This window comes from Peromyscus leucopus, chromosome 4 (genome assembly GCF_004664715.2).
Source record: "Peromyscus leucopus breed LL Stock chromosome 4, UCI_PerLeu_2.1, whole genome shotgun sequence".
NCBI lineage: Eukaryota > Metazoa > Chordata > Mammalia > Rodentia > Cricetidae > Peromyscus > Peromyscus leucopus.
The window spans coordinates 102141539-102155218 of NC_051066.1; the positions used below are offsets into that span (position 1 = coordinate 102141539).

The following is a 13680-nucleotide window of genomic DNA, read 5'->3' on the forward strand; positions in this document are numbered from 1 at the left end:
TTCATTGAGAGTAGTCAAGAAGTTTTGATTTTTGTATAGTAGTTTTGGGAACAGAATTCAAGAAACAGGAGAAAATACAAAGACATATCAAAGTAAAATGATATCTAAGTTTTCCTATAATTGGACTATTTAAATGAGTCATTTTGAAAAGAAAAAATGCGATAAAACAGATTCCTTATCACAAAATAAATTCCAAATGGATTAAGTAAGCCAGTCAAACATAGAGGCAAGAAAGTACTAGGAAAAAACACAGGTAAGTAGTTTAGTAGTCTTACATAAGTCTTGACTAAATGCAACAGGATTTACACTCTAAAGGAAATATGGTTTGAATGTACCAAGTAAAAACGTTAAACTTCTCTATTGGGAAGACACACTGTCATCTAGTTAAGCACACAGCCTGCAGTGAGAATGTCTGTAGTCCTAAAAATTGACCTAAAAACGTCACAGTAGGAGAACAGGAAAAGGCCTTAAGACATAGCACGATGGCAGCAATCTACAGAACAAATGATGCCTTGGACGGTCATGAAATCCAACTGTTAGAAAAATGGGACGAATAACTGACCCGATACACTTAGCCTTGGCCACCTCTCACATCTAAGCTGTCAGATGCGCTTACTGGATGCGATGCGCTCCTGGCTGGACATGAGCCTCTTTTTCACGGACTTCATCCGTGCTCGCTTACAGCCATGTATGGTGGTTGTGCAAAGTTCTTTCAGTCTCCAGCGGCTCCAAAAGTCTCGAGGGGGTTTTAGACCTGTTAACATAATGTGTAGCCAATCAGATTTCACTAACAAAGAGTTTTCTACATCTCTTTAGATATAGTTACCCATTTATTTACATTGATAGTTGCCGTTGTATACAATGTACAGATGCTTTGCATTTCAGTTGCGGATTGCTCCTGACAGAATGACTATTGTCTTAAAACATTAGGTATTAATAGAAAGTTTGTTGTGTAGTAAGGTCAACAGGCAGTTGGTTAAGGCAGGGTTGTTTACTTTTCATTGCTCACAAGAGAAGGATGCCACACTACAGAGGGCCACAGAAGGAAGACAGATCGGGCAGGAGACAGCAACAGCAAGTGGATGGTAACTGCCTTGCTATTTTTTTAAGGGAATCACTCAGTCATTCCAGCAGGCTCCAGGCTCAAGGCTCATCTAGTTGCTTGTCACCTGCTCCTAGGATGTCAAGCATCTGGAGTAAGAATCCAGTAAAGGAGAGGGGGTTGTGGCCAGGGCTCTATGTTGGTTGAGCCATAATGATTATACCTATAATTATTTACCATTTCTAGAAACAGTCTGATCCCAAGAAGGATATGTTCTCGGATGTTAAAATATAAAATGTGAAAGACATGATTCACTATTAATCTGGTGGTAAACTACCGTTTGGTGGTTTCTGGGAAAGCCGTGTGTGTGTGTGTGTGTGTGTGTGTGTGTGTGTGTGTGTGTGTGTGTACTAATGTGTTGGTTCTCCTCCAAAGCTGTCAGATGTGCTCCAATCCGAACTTTTTTCACTGGACTTAATGGACAGCCATTAATCTGGGAGTGCCCTTCGGTATTATGTTGAGGACTATCTCTCCAACATGCTAGAGCCTTTGCTTCTAGACTCATTTCCTCTTTCTGAGTTTATTCCATAGTTTGTTGGGTATCTGTACAACAGTTTCACAAGAAAAAAGATGAATTCAAAGTAATTTTCCAAAACGGATTTGCACATTTGAAAAATGCCTGGCCTTCATCCTTAGTATCACTTGACAGTTTGTTTGGGTGTAAGTTATGAATAATTTTCCCTCCAAGTTCTTAAGTCATTGTTCTATTCTACCCCAGTGTTCAGAGCTGCTGATCAGAGATCAGTGGCATTCGGTCTTCTGATCTCTCTGTTCTCTGGAAGACTGAGTGTTTCCTTTTTGTTTTCCAGGTTTGAGGTTCACAGTAAGATCTGCAGCACCCCATTGTTTCTATGCCTAGTCCTAATGTCTTCCAAACTGGAAATTCAAATCTTTGCAAAGATGAGTTTTAAATGTACTCCCAGCCTATCTCTTCTCTGGATTTTTAATGTTCTTTTGGATATAATACAGAGAACTAAAACCTAAAAGTAGAAGATGAGAAGGATCAGTTTCTTCCACATGAGGTAAATGTTAGATTATGGATTTTTTTCAGCCTTTCTCCTTTCTTTCTTTCTTCTTTCTTTCTTTCTTTCTTTCTTTCTTTCTTTCTTTCTTTCTTTCTTTCTTTCTTTCTTTCTTTCTTCTTCTTCTTCTTCTTCTTCTTCTTCTTCTTCTTCTTCTTCTTCTTCTTCTTCTTCTTCTTCTTCTTCTCCTTCTTCTCCTTCCTTCTCCTTCTCCTTCTCCTTCTCCTTCTCCTTCTCCTTCCTCCTCCTCCTCCTCCTCCTTCTCCTCCTCCTCCTTCTTTAAATATACGTCAAAGGCCATAAATTACCCTGGAAGAACTACCATACATGCTCTACCATATTTTTTGATATTTAGTTTTTTTTAAAGCATGACAAGTTATTTTCTAATTTCCTTTAAGATTTCTTCCATTAACATTAGATTATTTAAGAACATATTTCTTTTCTTTTTGCATTTGTACGTATTTATGGGGTACATCATCATAATTCAATACATTATACAATATATAATAAATCAGATTAAAACATTTCCATCTATTCAACCATTGACAATTTTATATGTTGAGAATTTCATATTTTTTCTAGTCATTTTGAAATAGACCATATGTTGTTTTAACCAATAGTTCTTCTGCTGTGCTGAGGAAGTAGATACAACTTCTCTATTCTGGTTTTGGTGCTCCTGATTCAGTCTCTTTCTGCCCTTGCCAGACTTTTGTGACCACTGTTCTATTGTGTTGTCCTAAAGAGATGGTTCTGGTTTCTCTGAATGAGTGAGAACATATGGTATTTGTTGTTCTGTATCTGGCTTGTTTCAATCACCTATTGACCTCCAGTTCCATCCATGCTGCTGTGAATGGCAAGGTTTTATTTTTTTAAATAGCTGAGTAGTAGTTTCTTTTATATAAATTCATGACATTTTTGTATTTCCATTCATCCAATGGGGCTCCTCATGATTGATGTTCTACTTCAGCTATTGTGAAGTTGGGCCCATATTTCTTATTCTCCACATGCATAAAGACATTTTTGTTTGGTCATATGTCTAATTTATTGCCTTCCATCCAATGACTCAACATGCTCTGTTTAATTTACAATGTCTCTTGTGAGTGGGAACATTTGATTTGGGGCTAACAATATGGAGAGATTTTAGAAATGCTTTCTGTATTTGTAGGTAACTTGTATTTTTCATTTTCAGTGTTCTGTAGAGTCATTACTTCACACTGTTAATCATGTTGTCCTACCTTTCCTCAGTTTAGGTTTTTGCTTGCTTGCTTCTCCTCTCAATCACTGTCTATTTCTTCCTGAATTATTACAGCTGTGCTAATAACTTGATCTTGTTTCTTTGTATTCATGTAAATTATTTGATCATGCATTTTGTTCAAATATTCCCTCTATTTTTATTTATTGACCTTGATTTTGAACTTGGATCCTTGTATACACAACAGTCACGTGCTGGGATTGTAGGCATGTGCCACACCAGGCTTGATAATTTTTCAGTAGGAGGTTATTTGTTTTCTTTTGTTAGTTTTTTTCCCCCTGAATTTTGTTAATATTTCTTTCAGGCTGTTGCTTGCTTTTTTTTTTATTCTCTTAAAGCTACTTTCTGAGTAGAGAAATTTTTAATTTTGATGAAATCCAGTTTACCAAGATTTTCTTTTATGAATTATGATTTTTGTTTCATATCTAAGAAACTATGTCCCAATCTAAGGTACAGCATTTTCTGCCTATGCTTTTGTTGCTAAGATTCCCTTCTTGGGTGATACATACACCATGTCTAAGGGTCTTCTAAAGGTCCCATCAACAAACCAAGTTAGGATCCTACCGAAGTTCACTCGGGGAACCCAAGAGTGCATTAGGCTCACTTACAGAGCAATGGTAAGGGGTTACAGGCAGGAGCGTGGGTGACCTTAAAGCAGCCACACTCAAGTTTTGTACCCAGCAACAATGCTGGCTTCTCCATGGCTAGATAGACGGAGCTCCCCTCACCTCTTCCTTCCTTCCTTCCTTCCTTCCTTCCTTCCTTCCTTCCTTTCCTTCCTTCCTTCCTTCCTTCCTTCCTTCCTTCCTTCCTCTCTCTCTCTCTCTCTCTCTCTCTCTCTCTCTCTCTCTCTCTCTCTCTCTCTCTCATTTTGGTTTTTCAAGACAGAGTTTCTCTGTGTAGCTTTGCACCTTTCCTGGAACTCACTTTGTAGCCCAGGCTGGTCGCAAACTCACAGAGATCTGCCTGCCTCTGCCTCCTGAGTGCTGGGATTAAAAGCGTGCGCCACCACCGCCCAGTCCCCTCACCATTTTCTACCTTTATCTTCTAGCTACTCCCCCAAGTCCCAAAGGCCACATGAAATTAGGGCAGAATTGCATACAACTGATTAGGAAGGGTGGCTGGGGACTCGGCTAAGTGTTCCATGACCCTAGCCATCCCTTTCCTTTGGGAGGGAGGGTAAACAGTCACTAGGCCCAACTGTAAGTGAGGTATTGACACCATCTACTTATCTGTCTTTTCATATCATCAATATTTGCTTTGTGTATGTAGGTGTTTTGAGTTTGGTTACCATATTCTGTTGATAAACCTCTTATTAATAATGACATTATTTGTCTTCTGCTTTATGTGATATAAGTGTAGTTAACCCTGCTCCCTTTTGCTTGCCACTCACACAGAAGATCTTCAATTCCTCTGCTTGCAGCAGTCTGTCCATAAAAGCTAAAGTGGGTATCTCATAGGTAGCATAGGCTAGAGCCTTATTATTCTCTCGTTTTATCCTTCCCTTTTTTTGTAATCTATTTCATGTATTTTGATTGGAGAATGCAATCAACTTACATTCAGAGTAATCATTGACAGAAAAGGCCTCACTATCACCATTTGTTTCTAGATCACTGGTTCTATTCACATGAAACGAGAAGAAAAAAGTTGCAGTTTGCATTGGGACAAGAGGAGAAGTGCCCTAATGGGCAGCCAAGACTCCATCCATTTAAGGTTCTAGCTTGCAAAAATGAAAGTCATTTCAGAGAATGCCACCACAGTTATTTTCTGCACAAAAATAACCAACTGGGAACGTGTTTTTCCAACCACAAAAGAAGAGACCACAGTAGCTATGGCAGAAAGGAGCCAGCCTCCATCCTGACTGTCAGCAGTACTTGGAGTGAGCGTTCACATGGGACTGATTCTTTAGGATGCAAGATACAATAGTGAGGGGTCATGGCAACCTGTGCCAAGTCCCAGAAAGCAATGAGGTCAGGTAATGTGTGGCAGGGTTGGATTCCCTGCAAGGAGATCCCAAGAGACAATAACATGAACTTGTGAAGGTGAAGCCTAAGCTGTGGCAGAGATACCAGGGTTAGAAATGTTAGGTGTTTGCTTAGGAAAGCTGCAAGCATGGAGTGCAGCCAACCCCAAAGAGGGGTCATGTGCACCACAGATAACGTAGTTGGAGGAGTGGGGCTACCTAAGGTCACTGGAGGACGGATGATGCCAGATACACAAGTGCAGGATTTGGTGATTTTCCCTGGCTCCCTTTACTATTGCTTTGGCATGATCATTCCTCACTTCGTCACCAATCTTCCCTTGTGGAATGGGATGTTTGTGCCATTATATGCTGGACATAGATAAACTTGTTGTATTTTATAAGTGCTTACAGTCTTAGAAGAGATTCTGAACTGTGGACTTTGAAGAATTCTGGAAGTATATGACTAGGGCAACCTTTGTGGTTGAACTGAGTGCATTATTATGTTAGGAGATAGTCATGATCCTACGGGGGACAGCGGAAGAATTTTATGGCATGAATACACAATATCTTCTCAGGCTGATGTCTCTGAACACTTGGTGTCCAGCTGGTAGTTCTATCTAAGGAGGCTGTAGAACCTTGAAGAGAGGAGGCCTGGCTGGTGGAAGTAAGTGACTCTGGATGAACTTACAGGTCACAGCCTCCGCTTGGTTCGGGCCCATCTTTCCCAGTTTTCTGTGTCCTCACTCTGATGACTATGATGACTAGCCACAAGCTTCTTCACCCAGGTCAGAGCCTCAGCCACCATGTCTTCTTCACCGTGAAACCATGTGCTAAAATAAATCCTTATTTCCCTAAGTTGTTCACTGTCAAGTGGTCGGTCCTTGTGATGAACACACCGTGCTTTCATTTCTGCAGGTGGAGGACCACCTTAAAGCATTGATTGTAAGCCAGCTCTAACGGTGGTGACAAAGTCCCTCAGTATTGCTTGTCTGTAAAAGGCTATTTCTCCTCCGTTGTCACATGACTGCTCTGCTAGGTAAAGTCATCTGACTGACGTTTTTCACTTGAAATATATCACTCCTTTCTTAGCACACAAGACTTCTTTGGAGCAGTTCCTGTAGTGTGCTGGGATCTCCTTGTATTTGACTCAGGGTTTCACTCTTGATGCTTCACTGGGTGGATCATTGGTGAGTGGACCTCTGAGACTCATGGATAGAGAAGCGCTTCTCAAGAGTGAGATGTCTTCAGTAACCATTTCATTGAATATTTTCATCCATACAACTGAACTGCTGTGATAAAACTGAGTTACATTAAAAAAGAAAATGCTTGTGAATTGTTTATCCCTGGCTTGGAAACTTTGTTTTTGTTTTTCTATGCAGAAAGTTAGATGGCAACATTATTTCCTTCCCTCCAGTCTTGTTCACATCATTCCTTTCTCCATCTTCTCATGAGAGCACTCATCCTATTGGGTTAGGGATCACCTACATGACCAATCATGTTAAACCTTAAGTTCTTCTTTAAAGGATCTATTTTCAAATACAGTCACATTAAAAGATGTTATAGGGTTAGGAACTCAACATCCAAATTTGTATGTAGACACAATTTTGTCAATAATGGATATGTAGGAAAAACTTATGCTCTTCACAACAGCTTAAAGTATTTACCTTGGCACACAATCTATACTGCAAGCAACACACACAAACTTTTGAAGAAATTCTGTTTTCTTTAATAATTCTACCACTTAAAAATGATTTGGCTTGCCAGGCTTGGTGGTACACACCTTTGATCCCAGCACTCAGAAGGCAGAGGCAGGTGGATCTCTGTGAGTTATAGGCCAGCCTGGTCTATATAGTGAGCTCCTGGACTGCCAGGGCTATGTAGAGAGACTCTATCTCAAACAAAACAAAAAATGATCTGGCTTTATTATAATGTTAATAAATAATTAATTTTGATAATGAAAATTTCAGAGTAAAGTAATGATCAATTTAAAACAGACATTGGTTTGAGATGTTTTGTAAGAGATCAATGTTTTGATTGGAGAAAATACTTCAATCTAAAAAATAGTTAGAACCAAATAATCAATACTTAAATGCCATAGTCATACCTGACAACCAAAGAAAAATAGTATTTCCTAGATCTTCTTTAAACTCATTATTGAAGAGGTCACTGGATTCTGGAAATGATTCCTGGAATGCTGCATAGATAGCTTGGGCCAAACAATCAGGATACACCTGCCCAAAGGGAGCCATGGTAGGTGACTTTTACACTTTATATATAATAAATAATAATAACAGCAAGGAAATGGTTAGTTTGTAAAATATGTGTCCCCCATTTTATAGCTTTCCTTTAGCTATTGTATTGCTTTTTTGGTAATTCTAATTGAGGGCCACAAGCCACAAAAACAGAAACAAAACAAAACAAAACAAAACAAAACAAAACAAAAACAGCTTAAAAAAATGAGTCTACCTGGTAGTACTTTGCAAACATTCCTGAATAAAGGATAAGGTTAATAAAACAGAGTTTGACTAGTTATTTCTTTTTTAAAAGTAAATTTCAACATTTTTTTCTAGAATTTCACCAGAGTACTGTATTTGCATAATTTCCATGCCTGCTTCTTCTCCTCCAACTCCTCCTGATTCCCTTCCCACTCCCTCTTAAACATATACATCACCTACTGAGTCAGTTCAGTGCTGCTCCTGTACACAGGTGACATATACATCACCTACTGAGTCAGTTCAGTGCTGCTCATATACACATGTGACATATATATCACCTACTGAGTCAGTTCAGTGCTGCTCCTGTACACAGGTTTACATATACATCACCTACTGAGTCAGTTCAGTGCTGCTCCAATACACATGCATTCAGGACCAACCACTCAGGATTGCATAACCTATCAGAGGCCTCATCCTTGCAGAAAACTGGTTCTCCCTATCTCAGCAGCCATTGATTGCTTGTAGCTCTTTAGCCTTGTAAAAATTTCCCTGTACTCACTGGTATGTCTACTTGTATTCTTAATAGGCAGGCCAGGTTTAGGAAACCATATCATTCCCCTTCTCTGTCATGTCAGAGCACACTGTCTCACAGAAGGTACCCTGGTTCTCTGGCTTTTATAAACTTTCCCTGAGCCTCAGGTATAGGAGCTGCATTGTAGATGTACCAGTTAGGGGTAGATACCACATGGTCACTTATTCTTTGTTTTTGATAAGTTTTATATCTCTGTAATGGTCTCTGCTTACTGCAGAAAGAAACTAATTTGATGAGCAGTGAGAGCTACATTTATCTGTGGGAATAAGGTATATTTAGAATACAGTTAGAAACTATATTGATTCAGGAAGACGGCAGTAGTAGGTACAAGGTCTATGACCATTCGAGCCATGGGTAATTGGCTTGATTAGCTATTTATTTCATTTAATCTCACTATGGTTATCTTCTAGAAAATGATATAGATGGTGATCACAATAAAAAGCATATTTTAAGAAATTTGTTACTTGTTCATGTAAGTTTATATGTTATAATCAGTATTATATATTAAAATTACAATCAGATAGCATCAAAATTACAGCACTACCAATATCCCATTGTCATAGAAAGGTTTCCATTTTCCTCTGGTCTCAACCCCAGCAGCACTCTGGTTCTTGTGCTCTGGAAGGATTCAGAAGCGACATGGTAATAAACTAGTCAAGAATTTAACTGGAGCAAACTAGGACCCAGAGTACACTCCAGAAAAGGAGCAGGTTATGCTGAGCCCAGCAGTCCCACCTGATCCCAGCAGGCACAGGATCTCTAGCTTTCCTCTCCCCATTATCCCTCCCTTGCGCCTTCTCTAGAGAGGCATTTCCGGGGAAGGGTTGTGCTTTGCTTGGAAGGCCATTTTACCCAGAGTGAAGTCTGTTCTAAGTGTCTGTACAATATGTGAGAATATCTGACCAGTGAGAGATGTCAGTGGGTAAAAGTCTGACAACCTCAATTTGATCCTCAGAACTCCTGGAGGAGGGGAGAACTGATTTCTGAAAGATATCCTCTCACTTCTACATGTGCCATGTGTATCCACCCTCTTACACACACATGTAGAAACAAGGCAGTAAGAATAAATACATTTTTTTAAAAGATGCAAAAATATAAGAGGCTTAGGAACCCCTAAAGTTGAAAAGTTCCTAACAGCAATCAACTCCTTCTTCCCTGGAGTGAAAGTCTTAAGGGTGATTTGACCTGACCTAGCTAGCATGGAGCACTATGAGCTATTGTGTCTTTCCCCTGCAGTTCAGGTCCCCAGCCGGTCCACCCCAAGAGAATACCACTGTCTTTACAACTTGTCAACCAGCACTGCTCCCTCTACATCCTGTTTCAGATGCTCCATTGGCCAGCACGTCTCAAACCATGCACCTACTTGACAGCCTAGCTTTCAGATACTCCAACTACTATATTTTTCTTGAGGAATAAACATTGAGAGAGACCATATTTTCATATTAAAGACACATGATATCATTATTGTGGTACTCTGAATTCAGGTAAGTACTGATTACCATAAACTAAGACTCCATTTGATTAAAGTTTTAGATTAGAGAAGTCCGTCATGATCATTGTAGACACCAACTAATGAACCCAAACTGCACATGTTCTAATTCCTGGTGCCTGAAATGTCAGTTAGGATGGAGGAAGCTGAAATCATGGGGCAGATTAGGGTCCTCTAGGTTATTATCCTGCAGATTCTAACTGTAATTACACATAGCATTATGCGGGAAGCTGAGCAGACTGACTTCAGAAGAGGAGAAGGCAGTGTGACAACAGAAGCAGACAGCAGCGATGGCAGCAGAGGTCAAAGAAAGTTGAGAGGTCCTGACACCAAAAACAAGGGACAGAAGAGGAATTTTCCCTGGGGTGAATCAGCATCGTCGATACTTTCATTTTAGACTTATATTCTACTCATCTTGGATTGCTGGCCTCTATAACTAAGAAAATGAATTCCTATTGCTTTAAACAACTAAGTTTATTTTAATTTGTAATACTCATAGGAAACTAACAGAGTCATTTTAATCAAATACTGCTCAAATTTGCTGGTACACAGTCCTTTTAGGGCACCTTTGACTGGGGTGGTGGTGATAGGAAGGGGGAGATGTGAGAGGTTGAATTCTGTAACATATTGGTGTACCTAATTTTATTCAGTGAGCTACGAATACCTTCACTACCCAAATGGTCACATATTATCAGTGGCACATGAATTTTATTAGTAGTAAAATTAAAATGTTAAACAGGTTGAGTAAGAGGAACTTCTCAAGTCCGTGTGTGTGTGTGTGTGTGTGTGTGTGTGTGTGTGTGTGTGTGTGTGTGTGTGTAATTATGCCACCTCCTGGTGATTACAAAAAGATGGTTTTAGTTTTGTTTTCCTGTTTCTGTGATACAATACTCTGACAAAAACAACTTAGAGGAGAACAAGCTCACTCCAGCCCAGAGTTCCAGGGCGCAGTCTATTACAGCAGGCAAGTTATGGCAGCAGGAGCTGGAGAGAACTGGTCACAGGCCCCCCCCAGTCAGGAAGCAGAAGGGTGAACGCTGGTGCTCAGCTTGCTCTCCACATTTGATGGACTCCAGGAGAGCAGCTAATGGGATGGTGCTGCCCATGGCAGACAAGTCTTTCAAATGCAATTCCAAGCCCACTACAGTTTCCCCTGCCACACTTTATGGAAGTATAAGATACGCCAAGATTGGATGTAAATATTTGACAAATTCTTAGATTTAGAATTATTTATACTTTCATTAAGGATATTTTATCTTCCGTCCAACAATGTGAAAACATTTATAAATTCCAAAATGCTTTACATTTTTGATTTACAGATTGCTAAAGCAATAAGATACTTCAATATTGCTTGTATTTGGAAATACTAAATATTAATATTTAAAACATTCAAAGAATTCCCTATATCTTCTCATTTTACCAAAACAACATTATTTTGATTAACCTTACTTATTAATATAACAAAAAATGAAAATAAATATTTAGTTCATAACTTATTCAGTAAATATAATATAAACTAGTCAGTTTTGCTGAAATGGCTTAAAAGACTTATTATAGAGTCAAAGAAAAATGATATTTTTTATAGGGAAACAGGACAAGACAAAGAATATACATAGAAGTCACCAGTTTCTAACCAACATAACTATAGAACTACAGTGATTTTAAGACTATGAGTCTAGAGAACACAATATTCTGGTTAGTAGGCATGGTGGTAAAACATAGCTTTAAAAATATTTCCGTTATTTACATCTGATATTTTTGTTGAAAGATAATCAAAAATATGTTCATTTATAATTAAACAAAATATATTTTCCATATACTATGAAGATAATTATCGTAATTGTTAAGTTTTTACACATACCTGAAAGAATGCATCCATTTTCCTATGAGGTATTCTCAGGAAAAGTGTTACATAACTCTCTGAAATTCTGTCAAATAGGCAATCTTGATCGTATCTGTCAGGCTTTAAGGAGATGCATGCATGTAATTAGGGTCAACATTACAATTTATATTAGGAAGTTCTGTGTACAATATTACTACATGTAATACTACACACACACACACACACACACACACACACACACACACACACACACACACACATTATGTAAGAATATAGTCTATTCTTAAAGGGTAGTCTGACCAGTATAATGGAAGGGCCATTTGTTTTGGCATCACAGTAGAGTTTGAATGGTAGCTCTGTCACTTATTAGTTGCACTACATTGGACGGGACTATATCCTGCTTTCCTAGATGACAGTCATATATATCTGTCGTATCTTAGAAGAGTAGTAAAATTATACTAAGAAATATATATATATATATATATATATATATATATATATATATAAATTATACTAAATATATAAAATTATACTAGGACCACGTTTTACATAATTTTTTATTTCAAACACTTGCCACAGTGTCTAGAACACCAAAAGCATGTCAACATCTGTGGAATAAATGAAGGTTCTTGGTCAGTGGTTATCATCCTGGAGACAATCAACGACTCTGGTACTTTCCATAACAATGTACACTCTTTTCTTATCAGCAGTAACCAAAGCAAAATTAAAGTGACTTAGTAACAAGAACATTACAGTAAAATCCCATGTAGCAGCCTAGCTTCCTGCTCCATTAAGTAACGAGAATAATCAGAATCTAAATCATTGTACAAGGAAGATGAATTAAAGTTCAAACTCACAACACAAGCTGTAAAAACACATATGTAAAATGCAAATTGTCAATTTAGTGGTAATAGAAAACAAAATAAACAAGGATTTACAGATATATAGGATCTTAAATCTAAAATGAATTTCCAGGTCATCTGCCTTAAAGCCTTCTAGTTCAGTGACTCATTAGTGCTTAGGAAACCCAAGAGACTCATTCAAGTAATCAAGAACCAGAGGAGATTCTAGTCCTCTTAATTTCTCATACCTTTCAAATAACTTTATAAAAGGAAGTCACAGCAATGAAAATATTGATAATGATGACAGTACTTCTTGATGACTCATGAAACGGGTTTGGTTTTTTAGATATAGTTATTTAAAAATTAAAGGAGAATACATATAAATAATTTATTCAGGAAGTTACCATATTTTAACTATACAATCTATACTCAACATTTATGAAACAAAGAACAGAAATTTACATCAGACATAAAGTTGCAGGATATGTCTTTGGTTAATATGGTTCAATCTAATATCTTCACAGATGATTATATGGCCAATGGCTGTTTCATTTTTGTATGTGTTTTATGCATGGTTGTTAGAAACTGAAGCTTCTGTTAGGTAACTTGCCAATCACCATCCGTATCAGATCAAGCTATTCAACTGATGCTAAATTATCTTAGTCTTCCAGTGTTAATGCTATGGGCTATGGCATATGATTTCAGTAATATGCTGCTGAACTTGGCTTGATAGTAAATTTTTATGATTTCTGCACTCACATTTATTGTAAGAGATATTATTCTATGGTATTTTGTTTTTATAATGTTTTTACCTAGATTTGGCATGATAGTAACACTTTCTCAAGTTAGACTTTGCTGTTGCCTCTTGAATATTTTAGAAGAGGTGTAATGTTGGTGCTTATTCTTTTTAAAATATTGGTGGAATTTACCAGTGAAACTGGTTATCTGGATCAGTGCTTGTTGTTGTTGGGACGTTTCAATTACTGACTCAACCTCTTTAGTAATTGGAATCTATTTTTTGTTTGTTTGTTTGTTTGTTTTTCGAGACAGGGTTTCTCCATGTAGTTTTGGTGCCTGTCCTGGATCTCAGTCTGTAAACCAGGCTGGCCTTGAACTCATAGAGATCTGCCTGCCTCTGCC

The 13680-nt window shown here is 38.1% G+C and overlaps 1 protein-coding gene across 1 annotated transcript in view; it reads right to left on the reverse strand.

Annotated features, from left to right (window-relative positions):
- The window catches only part of Fam227b (family with sequence similarity 227 member B), a 170070-nt gene that overhangs the window by 117626 nt on the left and 38764 nt on the right, over positions 1–13680 (reverse strand). Inside the window, exons 9-11 of the mRNA XM_037205193.1 lie at positions 11717–11818; positions 7444–7570; positions 617–754 (exon numbers count right to left, since the gene is read on the reverse strand). Of these exons, the coding sequence (XP_037061088.1) occupies positions 617–754; positions 7444–7570; positions 11717–11818 (367 nt within the window). The remainder of the gene's footprint in view (positions 1–616; positions 755–7443; positions 7571–11716; positions 11819–13680) is intronic.